The sequence below is a fragment of the Trachypithecus francoisi genome, unplaced genomic scaffold, assembly GCF_009764315.1.
Source record: "Trachypithecus francoisi isolate TF-2019V2 unplaced genomic scaffold, Tfra_2.0 Lachesis_group18, whole genome shotgun sequence".
Classification (NCBI taxonomy): Eukaryota; Metazoa; Chordata; class Mammalia; order Primates; family Cercopithecidae; genus Trachypithecus; species Trachypithecus francoisi.
In genome coordinates this window covers 6,165,534-6,179,695 of record NW_022681463.1, presented here as the reverse complement: position 1 = coordinate 6,179,695, position 14,162 = coordinate 6,165,534, and the positions used below count along the sequence as shown (strand labels likewise).

The 14,162-nt window shown below is 40.6% G+C and overlaps 1 protein-coding gene across 1 annotated transcript in view; it reads left to right on the top strand.

Moving 5' to 3' along the window:
- The window catches only part of MYO16 (myosin XVI), a 569,170-nt gene that overhangs the window by 432,106 nt on the left and 122,902 nt on the right, over nt 1-14,162 (top strand). The window contains 1 exon segment of the mRNA XM_033177288.1: nt 5,704-5,806. Coding sequence (XP_033033179.1) covers nt 5,704-5,806 — 103 coding nt within the window.

Sequence of the window (14,162 nt, the reverse complement as noted above, 5' to 3'; positions counted from 1 at the left end):
AACAATATAAAATGAGAGAAAAGCATCAGGTGCATTATTTTTCATTCTGACTTGTTAATACTATATTCAGATGCTTGAATTATATCAATTAAATTCTTGGTTATAATTAACAAAGTTTCAGAATGAGACAATTATGAGAGAGAATAAAAAAAAAGAGTGATTTCATTTCAGTGTATTACTCTGGCTAAATGTTAGAAACACATGGCTTTCCTGAGGGCATGAATGAGTTCACTATTAAAGAGCTTCCAGGCACTGAAGGCCAGCAAATGAAGACCCCCTTTTTTTTTTTTTGAGACAGAGTCACTCTGTCGTCCAGGCTGGAGTGCAGTGGTGCGATCTCGGCTCACTGCAAGCTCCGCCTCCCGAGTTCACGCCATTCTCCTGCCTCAGCCTCCTGAGTAGCTGGGACTACAGGCGCCTGCCACCACGCCCAGCTAATTTTTTTGTATTTTTAGTGGAGACAGGGTTTCACTGTGTTATCCAGGATGGTCTCAATCTCCTGACCTTGTGATCCACCCGCCTCGGCCTCCCAAAGTACTGGGATTACAGGCATGAGCCACCGCGCCCAGCCACAAACCAAGACTTCTTATTCCTACATGTCCAGTATCATGGTGGTTACTGTTGAGTTTTAATTTTTCAATTTTTAAGGGTAAATCTTATCCTTTTCCACTCTAGAACCATCCGGGGTTAGGACTTATTAGTTGTCATTAAAACTGTAGCAATGGTGGTGAAGAGCTTGGCCCTGGAGTTAGATTGTCCTGGGTTCAATTCCAGCTCAGCCACTTTCCTCATCTGTATCAGCTTCCCAGCGCTGCCATAAGCAGGTACCAGAAGCTCCATGGCTTAAAGCAATAGACCTTTCCTCATCCAGCTCTGGAAGTGAGAAGTTCAACACTGAGTTGTCAGCAGGGCTTCCTCTGAAACTCTGGGTGGCATCTGCCCTGGCCTCTTCCTTGTCTCTGGTGGCGGCCCTAGATCCTCAGTGTTCCCTGACTTGCAGCTGTGTCCCTGACACCTCTGCGTGCATCATGTGGCCCTTTGCTGTGTGTCTCCCGTGGCATTTCCCTCTTCTTTTCAGGATATGAGTCCTATTGGATTAGGCCCCACCCTAATGATCTCGTCTTAACTTGAATACTCTACAAAGACCCTAAACATCACGTTCACTTATGTTGCACAGGGGGACACAGTTCAGCCCATAACAGCATCCCTGTGAACTTGGGTAAGTGAATGAATGTCTACAACCATTATCTGTCTCACTATCTAAAGATGATTGTCATCCAGGCCTGCATCTGTGAGGAGGATGTGAGGTGATATGAAAAGCCCTTTGCATTCATTCAGGGTTCAAGAAATGCGACTTACCATCTCCTGCTCCACAGCCCCATGTCTTGGCTGTCAATTATTTAAACTTGCTACATTCAAAGGCAAGCTAGGAGACACCATAAAATGTACAAAGATATCCCCTTACTCTGGGTGAACTCACACACTTTGAGGAGAGGTCAGAGTTTGTAACACAGAATAGAATTTATGTCTCGTCTGGAGAAATGCAAACAGACAGTTCTGAGGGAGGGCAGAGCGTTGCTTGTTAGGTGACTTGCCAAGGGCATTATAGCAAACTGGTTACAAAGTGGGAACCTAAATCTCAGTTTTCAGATTCCCAATTCAGTTTCTTTCCTATTTGAACACATTGTACAATTATATCACTTGTCACCTTTTAACCACTCAGACATTATCAAACCTAACCCATGTTTGCTCATAAGAGGCACTAATGTCAGCTGGGCACGGTGGCTCACACCTGTAATCCCAGCACTTTGAGAGGCCAAGGCAGGTGCATCACCTGAGGTCAGCAGTTCGAGACCAGCCTGGCCACCATGGTGAAACCCTGTCTCTACTGAAAATACAAAAATTAGTCGGGCGTGGTGGCGGGTGCTTTAATCTCAGCTACTTGGGAGGCTGAGGTAGGACAATCGCTTGAACCCAGGAGGCGGAGGTTGCAGTGAGCAGAGATAGCACCATTGCACTCCAGCCTGCATGACAAGAATGAAACTCTGCAACAAAAAAAAAAAAAGAGGTACTGATAGCACGTGAGAGAATCATTAGGGGATGCCCATAGCTTTCTGGGTGGTCCACATTCACTGTCCTTTGCACAGCTTACTCCTGTTTCCCAACCCTCTACATATCCCACCTCATACCCACTTGCCCTGCCCTGTTATACAGGGGAAATTCCCTTTCGTCTTCTGCAGAAACCCCAATAAAAATTAATAAAGTAAAGTAAAACACACAGCTACCAACTTTAGTACATGGCATGTAAGAAATCACATTCTTGTCACCTATCAAAAGCAAAACAATTCCTGAGTACTTCACCCATCAACAAATCACTGTAGCCCATTTAGTGTGAGCAAAATAATGAGCCACCTTTTTCATATCCTTGCCTCTGGCACTGCAATTTCAGTCTCAGTTACTTCAGTCTCAGTCTCTGTTACTTACCATTTTTTGTATTTTTATGCTTTCCTATGCACTAAGTTTGATACACGAGCAAAATCCATCTGTGAGAAGGAAGGGTGGTTGCTGATACTGATAAATTCATTCTGGTTTATGGCTAGCAAGAGTATGAGGATTCTCAATCCAGGAAAAGTCATACACTGACTTTTCAGTAAGAATGCTGAAGATTTAAGAAAGGAAATGAGAAATGTCTTCAGCTGAGAAGGTAACTGGGCACTGTCTTGGTCAGTTCAAGCTGCTGTCCCAAATTATCATAGACTGAGTGGCTCTTGAGCAACACAGAAAGTGCTCGTAGTCCTGGATGAGCAACAGAAAGTTCTCATAGTCCGGGAGGGTGGGAAGTCCAAGATAAAGTTGTCAGCAAATTCAGTATTCAGTGGAAGTTCGCTTCCTGGTTTGGAGAGAGCCTTCTTGTTCCCTCTATGAACGGTGTTCTCACATGGTGTTAGGTTAGTGCAAAAGTAATTGCAGTTTCGGGCCGTGAACATTAAGTCATTATAACTAGACTCAAGCACATCTTTATTAATCAAAATAGGAACCATTACGATCAACACATTTTTGCCATTGCGAAGTAAGTTTTGTTTATCCCTGTAGTGTAAAATTCTGTGCTTTAAGAATCAACAAACTCTTGGATAGCATTTTCTGCATCCCACCACTTGCAGAAGCATTTTCCCTGCAAAAAGTTGTTGAGATGCTTGAAGAAGTGGTAGGTGGTTGGCGAGAGGTCAGGTGAATATGGTGGATGAGGCAAAACTTCGTAACCCGTCTTTCCACTTTTGGTTGTGTGACATGCAGCCAGGCGCTGTGGTGGAGAAGAATAGGGCCCTTCCTGTTGACCAATGCCAGCTGCAGGTGTTGCAGTTTTTGGTGCATCTCATCTATTTGCTGAGCATACTTCTCAGATGGAATGGTTTCACTGGGATTCAGAAAGCTGTAGTGGATCAGACCAGCAGCAGACGACCAGACAGTGACATGACCTCTTTTTCGGTGCAAGTTTGGCTTTAGGAAGTGCTTTGGAGCTTCTTCTTGTTCCAGCCACTGAGCCGGTCATCACTGGTTGTCATATAAAATCCACTTTCGTCATGCATCATAATCTGATCAAGAAACGGTTCATGGCTGTGCATAGAATAAGAGTACTTTGAAACAACAGTTTTTTTTGATTCTCAGTTAGCTCATGAGTCACTCACTTATCGAGCTTTTTTTTCACCTTTCCAATTTGCTTCAAATGCCAAACAACTTTAGAATGTTCGACCTTGAGTTCTTTGGCAACTTCTCACGTAGTTGTAAGACGATCAGCTTCGAGGATTGCTCTCAGTTGGTCATTGTCAACTTCCAATGGTCAGCCACTACACTCCTCATCTTCAAGGCTCTTGTCTCTTTAGCAAAACTTCTTGAACCACACTGCACTGTATGTTCGTTAGCAGCTCCTGGGCCAAATGCATTGTTGATGTTGTGAGTTGTCTCCGCTCTTTTACGACCCATTTTGAACCTAAATAAGAAAATTGCTCGAATTTGCTTTTTGTTTTTGAGACAGAGTCTGCTCTGTTGCCCACGCTGGAGTGCAGTGGTGCCATCTCGGCTCACTGCAAGCTCTGCCTCCCAGGTTCACGCCATTCTCCTGCCTCTGCCTCCCGAGTAGCTGGGACTACAGGCGCCCACCACCACGCCCGGAAATTTGCTTTTTATCTAACATTATTCTCATAGTCTAAAATACATTTAAACAGCAAGTAATAAGTCATTAGCAAAAAAACGTAAAGCAAGAAGTGCACACTAACATGATGTATAACATAACCACATTTATTTAAGAATATATTCCAATATCAAATGGCAAATTTCAACAATGTGAAAACCACACTTGCATTTACACTGACCTAATGGAAAGGACCAAGCCTGTTCTCTTCAGCCTCCTCTAAGTGCACTAATCCCATTCGTGAAAGCTCCACCCTCATGACTCAATCACCTATCAAAGGCCCCACCTCTTAGTACCGTCATGTTGGGGGTTAGGATTTGAACGCAGGGATTTTGATATACGTTCTGCCCATGGCAGGTGAGTTTCCCAGCCTGTGTTACACACCAGACTGTACTGCCGCACATGTGAGCCCTCGTTTACCCACAGTACCTGCCGAAATAAGACACACGTGTGATTCCTGTGTGGCTGTCCGTGGGATATGTCCCATACTCCCACTGCTTTCTCCAAGGAAAGCAAGTAAATAAAGATGTGTAGGCAAAACACTCCCTCCCTTAACTGCACTAAGGAAACGGAATAAACTCATTTTAGCAGGTCCCAAATTTACTGCAGTGAACTTTAGATGAAGCACTAAGGTATTACACAGAAAATAACAGAAAACTGATGACTTCAGCTTTGGCATTGCGTTTCCTTCAGCTTGCAGAACAGCCCAACATGAGAATCGTAAACACAGAAGGCAACAGGATGCAAGTGCGTGTATCTTTGCTCATTTCCTTTGTGGTTTTCTCCTCTTCCTCCTCCTCCATTGTAGCCTTGCCTATATCTCAGGTTAACCACTGTAAGTGCAAAGGGAATTTTACATGGATTTTTTTAAGTGAGTGATACAATTTTAAAAGTCATTTTTGAAAAACCTATAGGAAACTATTATATTGCCATGAATTTCAGCTAAGGAATGGAAGTCAATTGGCCACTGATGCTTTATAAAATAAAAATGTCCCAGAATATTTTAAATATTCAATATCTAATATATGGGGAAGAAGCGATTCTACCTCTCAAATAAGTATTCTGCGTGAACATTTTGGTATTCCATTATTATAGACTCTAGTTACATCTGAATTCACTCTTAAGTGGCCATAAAGAATGCTCAAATTTCTTAAAGGGTATGTTTTTAAGGAGCATGCCAAATGTTTAAAAATGGCTAATGGATTAATTTTCATATTTTCATTCCCTTCAAATTTCCTTTGGTTAAATGGTTTGAATTGCTCCATGACAGTGCTAAACATATATTAGAGGACTGAAAACTATATTTGATGCATTGTAAAAACGATTTCCCTTGTAAAAGATAAGGATTATTTCCAGTTCCCTAGTAAATGCACAGTGAACAGGTATGTGGGTATTCCTGGGATAAAGAAAGACAGGGAAACTTGGGAAACGATGTAACAAAGACAGCCCTGTTGAATGTGATTATGTGCTTGGCAAATGCAGTCATTGCTTTCTGTCTCTGCTGCTTTTCACAGGTATAAGCCGCTGGCTGATACGTTCCTGCGTGAGAAGAAGGAACATTCGGCTGCAGAGCGATGTCGGCTTGTTCTCCAGCAGTGTAAATTACAAGGCTGGCAGGTCAGTGACCTACAAGCTATGAAAATACCACTTTAGGATTTTAAATAAATGAGCTGAGTCATTGCAGGGAGCCACCAGCGTCTTCCTGGCAAAAACAAATGCCTTGGATGTGTTTGGCAAGGCGTGACATTCAGTGTATTCCCTGGAAATTTGTCATTCTTCCTGACTGGCTGATTTTAACATCTTGCAGCCAACATGAAGGAATCTAGGAAGCTCCCTTTACAACCATGACAGAAGCTCATGAGCCCCATTCTGTTCACCCATGTGTCAGATTCATACCTTGTCACTAAAGCATTTTGTCGTATTTACCCGTAGCAGGAGTCAGAGGAGCCAAAATTGAAGAACTAAGGTTGTTCTGTGTGCAGAGTTGGTCTCTCACAAGTGCATGTTTGACCTGGACTTCCCTAGCTCGTTCAAGTCTCACTCAGCTCCCATTTTTTCTGTTTCTCGTTGCCTTGCTTCTCACTTGCCTTACAGTGAAAATGTCACTACCCTTTGAACCTCATTTGTTGGCAAAAGCCTCATAATTGGAAACACTTTATTATAGTCTGTGATCAATTTGAATGGCAGAACCTAGGGGCCAGTGAAAGCTATAGCTAGACTTGCAGAAAAAGAAAATAACCTGAGACAAAATTACAGGCAAATGTTCACCAGAAACAGGAGAAGATGGTTCCAGATTTTGTTAAATGCGTTCAACAACATCAGAGTCCATCCTTGACTCATTTTAGGAAGACGAGATTTGAAGTGAGAAGAGCAGATTAGGGCAACAATGAATGGGAAACCATGCAGTCCATGACACCAGGAAGTATTTGGAAGTTTCTTGCTGTAAAACCACGAAAAGTGCGTAGGTGGCAGAAACAATGGTAGCTAAAAGCTTTGGTAAAAACATAACGATGACTGGAAAGTAGACATAATTTGCATCTTTAAAAAGTGATAGGGAGAATATGAGTAAAAATACATGATAATTGATGAGTCAAAGGATGAGGACTTGGCTTTAGAAATGACATGAGCTCATGATTCAGAATGGCTGAATAGGTCCAAAAGTGGCCCAGTCTAAGTAAAACAGGGAGGGAAGACTGGATTGACACTCGCACACTCATCTGTCTATGACAAAGAACAAAGAACCTAGAATTTTGGCATTGATGAGTAATGATTTAATTGTCTGTGCCACCCAATCTTTTTCTTTGTTATCTTTTTTCCTTTTCTTTTTCTTTTTTTTTTTTTAACTAATAATGAAATTTGAACTTTAAATAACAATCTGAAGGAGGAAGCTTACTCAGTCTGAAGTTGTCAGTGATGCACATCAGTGCCAAAAGATTGGGTAAAAAGGGAAGGAGGAAGAAGGAGGAATTACTAACCAGAAGTGATATCCGCCAACCCCTCCAGAGTCAGTGACATAGGAGTGGGATTCACATATATCAGCGTTTGTTCGGTCTATAGGTAACTGAAGTCAGTTCAACAGAATCATTGCTGAGATTTTGAATAAGTAATTATGTAGTAGTAGTCCACCGATGATGTACCACTAAGATATTCTTATTGTATTCTTTTGCTTTTAAAGAATACTTACAGATTATGATATACACATATATGTATATATATGTATATGTGTGTGTGTGTATATATATTTGTGAGATAGATGTGTGTGTATGAGGGAAAGAGAGAGGGAGAATTTTTATTTGTAGAAGGAAGCAAGGGAATCTGGAATAATTCTTTCACTAAGAGAGTGATTGGAAGTAAACACAATAGCTGGGCAGTGATCCCTCTGATAGACCACTGTAAAGTACAGGTCAAATATGAGAGGAGACCGGAAGACAAATCGGTACACCCTGCCAGCCATCATTTCTTCTGTATCGCTGCTTTTGCTGGGATATTGAAATTGCAGCTGAGGATAGCATTAGATTGAAACATGCATCAGGACTTTCAACGAGAGCATTAACATTTTTTTAAATGGGAAAGGGATCCCGTTTCATGGCACTATTTTCTACACACTTTTCACCTGCCTGAAAAGAAGCTGAAAATACAAGACAAAAAAAATTAAAAGGAAAGAAATCAATGTGCTTATTCACTGAGCATATTTACTTATGAGTTCCCTGTTGTCTAGTCAGAAGAAAACTGTTTCTTCGGCTTCTTCAAGATGTAACCTGTGATATACTTTATACTACCAGACAAATAATCAACTTCACAGAAATGAAGCTTATTCATACTTCACTTTTATATTGGTCTGACAAAGGAAAAAAAGCTTTTGTTAAAAAAAAAAAAAGGTAAATAAAACAAAACAAAAAACACTCATTCCTAACCTGGAAAGTTAGACTCCTCTCCTCGGTTGCAAAAGCAAAGCATTTGTTTGAAATGCATTGCTAGTTACAGGAAGAATTCCTCCTTGTCTATTCTGTTTTTAATTGATACAGCAATTAAATCAGAAGCTGTTAGGCTGCAGGGACAACAAGGTTGCATCTGATGGTTAGTGTATCTGTAGCATTGTTTCCAAATTGCTGAGAGTTACAATGTGTGTTTTCATTAACCAGTCAGTTCATCCTTTAGTCCTGAGTGGTTAGCATGAAATGAATGGTTATTCTTTTCCATATTTTTAAAAGCAGTGCTGGAGGACCGAAGAGATTAGAATTACATTTTGCTGCGTTAACTTGTATACAGTGTTAGCTAGAAATTCATTTCTTTTAACTGAAAATAGTAATTTCATTGTCATTCTAATGAGTCTTGGAGATCTGGCAGGTTTTGTCTTCTCTCCTTAACTTTAATCAGACCCTGCAGAAGGAAAGCCTTGAATCATCAATATGAGATTGTAACTCTGGAATTCTTATACTCTCCAACATTGTAGCAATTCAGTAAGCTTTGGTGCACATTTGATTTCCTTCTGTTTCAGAGGAGGATAAAGATGTCATATCTTCAGTACTATTTTGTATGCCCATCTATACACCTGTGTCTGCTTTTCATACTTTAAGTAGTCACAGGTTTGTAGACTGCACATGAGGTTCTGGAATTTTTAATATTTAATAGGTAATAATTCCTGTCATCTGCAGAGTATATTACAACTATTCATAGTTTTTATTTTATTTTATTAGAGCCTGATAAAAAAATCTGTGCAGAAAAGGAAAGTAGACAGTGTGTATAGGAGTGACCTTATTTTAGATTTGAGGAAATTGAACCTCACAGAGAGCCCTTGTCTTAGTTAGAGATCAGTGTACTGATCAAAATATTAGGTGCAGTTAATATTCAGTTTCAGTGGGAGCACCACTTTGCTGAGACCAACGTCTAGCTTTTACTATGTCATGTTCTTTCCACTGCATTTAACTCGATCTATATCTTTTAATATAACTATCTGAAGTCATTTTGCTCATATTACATGACTTGAAAGGGATAGGTTATGCGTCACAGTGCGAGCTCTGATCAAAGACACTCATGCCCTTTATTCGTCTGAGCAGCCTTCCCCTTGTACATAGTGCCTTTTTTATGTTTAAAATTCGCCCAGCAAATGAAGGAAAAACAAGCAGATTACTTCCCATTACAGGGTGACTCTGATCAGAATCCTTTTCTACCCAAACTGTCAGCCAAACTGACCCTGAAATAGCACAATGCATTTGCACCCTCATTCCCAACTACATCTTGGAAACAAGAGGAGAAGGCAAAGGAGAAAAGGAGGAGTAAGGAAAGAAGAAGATAGAGAAGGAGAAGAACTGGAATCAAGTGAAGAGTCTCAGGAAGCGTTTGATGTTGATTATAATTCTGAGAGTTAAGACCTAGATGTGACTCAGGCCATCCAGAGGAAATGACAGGGGTGGGGGCAACTCATGGGCGGTGCTGGTAGAAATGCAGGTCAAAGGAGCATTGCTGCACCTTCGCACCTAGAGCAAAGGCAGTTTGAAAACAGTTTATTAGGCTATTTCCGCAGATCTGCACCGTTTCCAGTATACCGAGTTTTGCTCACATGCCAATTCTCAGTGAGGCATTCCCTGGCTACTAGATTTTAGATTCTCATTATCCTCGACCTTCCTACTGCATCTTCTCATCCTCTTCTCTGCTTCGTTCTTCTCCATGGTGCCTAGGACCTTCTGTTACGCTTCAGATTGCAATCCTTAACATGCTGTTCACCACCTTCCCTCCATAGCGTGGGAGCTCCATCCCAAGGGCTTTGTGTCTGCAGCTTACTGCTGCATCCCCAGCATAGAAGCCAGAGAAAGACACAGGACAGACACTCTGTGCCTGGAAGCTGGGCCAAGAAGTGAGTTTCTGTAAATAAGAAACTACCAAACAATACAGTATACTTGATGTGGATTCAAAGACATGTAAGAACTTTTATAGGGTGGGCGCAGTGGCTCATGCTTGTAATCCCAGCACTTTGGGAGGCTGAGGTGAGTGGATCACCTGGGGTCAGGAGTTCAAGACCAGCCTGGCCAACATGGTGAAACCCTGTCTGTACTAAAAATGCAAAAATTACAAGCATGGTGATGCTTGTATTTCCAGCTACTTGGGAGGCTGAGGCAGGAGAATTGCTTGAACCTGGGAGGTGGAGGTTGTAGTGAGCGGAGATTGTGCCATTGCACTCCAGCCTGCGCAACAAGAGTGAAACTCTGTCTCAAAAACAAACAAACAAACAAACAAAAAAAACCTTTTAAAATGTATTGTTTTGAAATGAAGTAAGAATCAAGTGGATTTTTAGCTTTATATCTGTGTTTATAAGATACATGTATTAATGCATTACTTCTATACTTACAAATACTTTTTAAAATTTGAAACTACTACATAAATATAATTTCAGCATAGAATACTGTATAGGGTCAAATTAATTATTTTAAACATTTGTGAAAAAGCTTAAGTCACACAGCATTTTGCACCAAAGCATTTTTGTTTTCCAATATATAATTTCTGTTATATCTTTTGTACCACTAGCCTGTACTTCTCAAAGGAATCTTGTGCCTTCTTTCATATAATTTGACCTGGTCACCACGAGTTTTGGCAAACTCATGCATGTTGCTGTTTCCTTAACATACTCAAAATTGCTACTTTTACATAATGTGGTTTGATTTTGAAGAAAGGAAAATCAAGATGTAGTGGTGGCTAGAAGGGAATCTTTCACGTTGGTGGCTTCTTATGTTTACAGTGAAATGATATATTTTAAAAACATGGTGGACTAGTCAGAGCCACGTCCTTATTTGCAAAGTGGGATTTATGTAACTTGTTTGCAAAAAGGAATGGAAGTGTTTTGAAATGATTTGAATAGGACCTGCATGACTAACTTCTAGCGCTGTTTTCTGTCTCAGCAGATACAGTTTTCTTTATGAAACAAAGAGTTCATGGATTACTTCACTGTGGAAAAATATCCAAATAGTTTGAATTCACTCATAGTTTGAAAACAAGTTAAATTAAGCCAGTAGTGATTAACCATCTGCTATTTGTTTTATTATTGTTATTATTCAGGTATTTTACTTATCTACGTATATGCATTTTAAATTCAGTGCTATCTTAAGGTAACTTGGAAAGGATCCCTGTGGAATTGTGTACAGTTAATCAGGCTATTAGCCCAAATTTCTCCAAGCCACAGAAAAGTGACTGGACAGCAGTTAGGCCCACATGGTGGAACATGCTTGTTTTTCGTGTTATGTCATTTATGTAAAATGAAAACCTTTGAAGCTAATTCTAAGTGGAAAAATAAGTGGTATAATCTGATTTTCACACATTTTATATGCATCAACTGGTTATAGGATGATTTCTTCTGTGTAGTTATTTGAATGCTATATTCATTTTAAAGCCATCTGGAGGGATGACGAATGAAGAAACAAATTTGTCAGAGTCGGTCCATGTGATACCAGGGGTGCTGCTTTGGAACACACAGCACCCGGAGAGTCGAGGGGGGTACTGCACGGATGTGGCTCTGTGCAGAAAGTCTTTCCCGGTGGTACTTTTCACTGTGCAAGCAGATGTCGAGAACTTTGGGGTGAAAGAAGTTTTGTGAGCAGACAAAGAAGAGTGGCCTGTGTGTCCCCTTTGAGGCAGGAACTTGTGATATCTGTTACTGGAAATCGTGGAAGGAGAAATTGAGATCTTAACCTTAGAGATGACATATGATCTATGATTTTAAGGATGAGGAGTCAGACACATAGATCCTTCTGGTGGCTTACTCAAGATTATACAGACAGGAAGAAAGAAACAAAATTAGAACATCAACTTCGTCCCAAGTACAGGCATGATACGATACTTACTCTTGTGTGTGTGCATGCGTGGATGTGAAAGAGACAGAGAGAGAGGCTCTTAAAGAAATATCAAAGGATATTCACAAAAAACATACTCCAAATTGTAATGAGATATACTTTTCCTATTTGTGTTTACTCATGAACAAAGAAATTCACAGTCTTTTTTTTTATCATCATCTTCTAATGTAATGTTTATGGAATAGTCTAGATTTTGTTACCTAAATAGTTTGAAATAAGTCGTAGTTTGACAACGAGTTAAATTAAGTTATGATCTTTGAAGGATTTGCTCATATATTTCTAAGAATTGCAACATTCACATTTTACCATAACATTACATAAAATCAGTTGGGTGAAGGTTTTATTATTTCATTAATCTGCAATAGTACAGTAGAGAAAATAAAATAGAAGAGCAAGGAACTGTTAAAGTTTTAACTACCTCCCACTTTTTTTACATTCTCTGTGATGAGACAATTGTATTAGGACCCTAGGTTCTTATTAGTACGATAAATTAATGGTTTATAACCTTTGTTTTACTACTCAGGGAGCACTCCATAAATCAACTGTAAGTACAAGCTAGAAAATAGCCTATAAAATGATCCTTTCTCCTGTATCCTTTCTCCTTCTCTGGAATTATAAATGTTGAAAATAATAAGCATTAGGAACCGAAGAGTACACCTTGAAACGATGTACATTCTATTGGCAATCACCATAGATATTCTATGTGTGTGTGCCTGTGTGTATTTCCTTTCTTCTTTTGTGCCAAACACATGCATACACATACGCCATATACATATATGGCACATTTTTGTTATAAAAGTAGTATGTATCCTTGATAATAAATTTGAAAAATAGAAAAAAAAACTGAGGAAGAAAATACAATCTACCAGAATTGAACTACCTAAAGATAACTACTGAAAATATTTGGTGCATCATCATTCACTTTATTTTTTAAAATATTACATATATTTGATCCCTACTCAATGTGTCTTTCTCCCTTTCCACACTTAACTGTGGACACGTGTCATGTAACCATGTTCTTTTGTATTTTTGCTTGCGTGCGTGTGTGTGTGCACGTGTGCATGTGCATGTGTGTGCGTGTGTGTGCATGTGTGTGCACGTGTGCATGTGCATGTGTGTGCGTGTGTGTGCGAGTGTGTGCATGTGTGTGCGTGTGTGCATGTGTGTGCGAGTGTGTGCGTGTGTGCGTGTGTGCACGTGTGCATGTGCATGTGTGTGCGTGTGTGTGCGAGTGTGTGCATGTGTGTGCGTGTGTGCATGTGTGTGCGAGTGTGTGCGTGCGTGCGTGTGTGCACGTGTGCATGTGCATGTGTGTGCGAGTGTGTGCGTGTGTGCATGTGTGTGCGTGTGTGTATGTGTGTGCGAGTGTGCATGTGTGTGCGAGTGTGTGCATGTGTGTGCGAGTGTGTGCGAGTGTGCATGTGTGTGCGTGTGTGTGCAAGTGTGTGCGAGTGTGTGTGCGTGTGTGTGCATGTGTGTGCGTGTGTGTATGTGTGTGCATGTGTGTGCGAGTGTGTGTGCATGTGTGTGCGTGTGTGTGCATGTGTGTGCGTGCGTGTGTGTGTGTTTCACTATGACACCTCTTACAGGGTCTGGCACATAGTGTGTATACAACTTGTGTTTGTTGAATGAATAAACGAATGAATGAACCTCCTACCGATGACCACATCTTCCCTTTGCAAATGAAGGTATCTGCAGTGAGTTTGGGCGACATGTGTGACAGTTTCTGCCTTTAGAGTAAGTTTAGCTTTTTTCACTCAGCTTCATTATGCATGAAGAATAATATCTTAGAGTACTATCTGGCACTAATTGCTGATTAAAACTGACTTGTCCTATGCCTAATCCAACTTTGATCTCTTAGAAATCCGTCTGCTTTCCTCTACTTCAAATTTATTGATTGATTTAACAAGCATTTATTGATCACCTTGTGAGTTCCCCAAATTAGGCAAGGCAATTGTGATGGCTTACAGTCTGCTGGGGGAGAAACAGTCAGCTTTAAACTAATAAATAATCACAGATTAGGATCCAGGTGCGAAAAGAGCAAAATGGACACTGCAGTAGTGAACTGGAGGGTTCCTGACCTAGACAGGGCAGTTGCCATGCAGGGACTTTCTGGGACAGTCACATGTAGG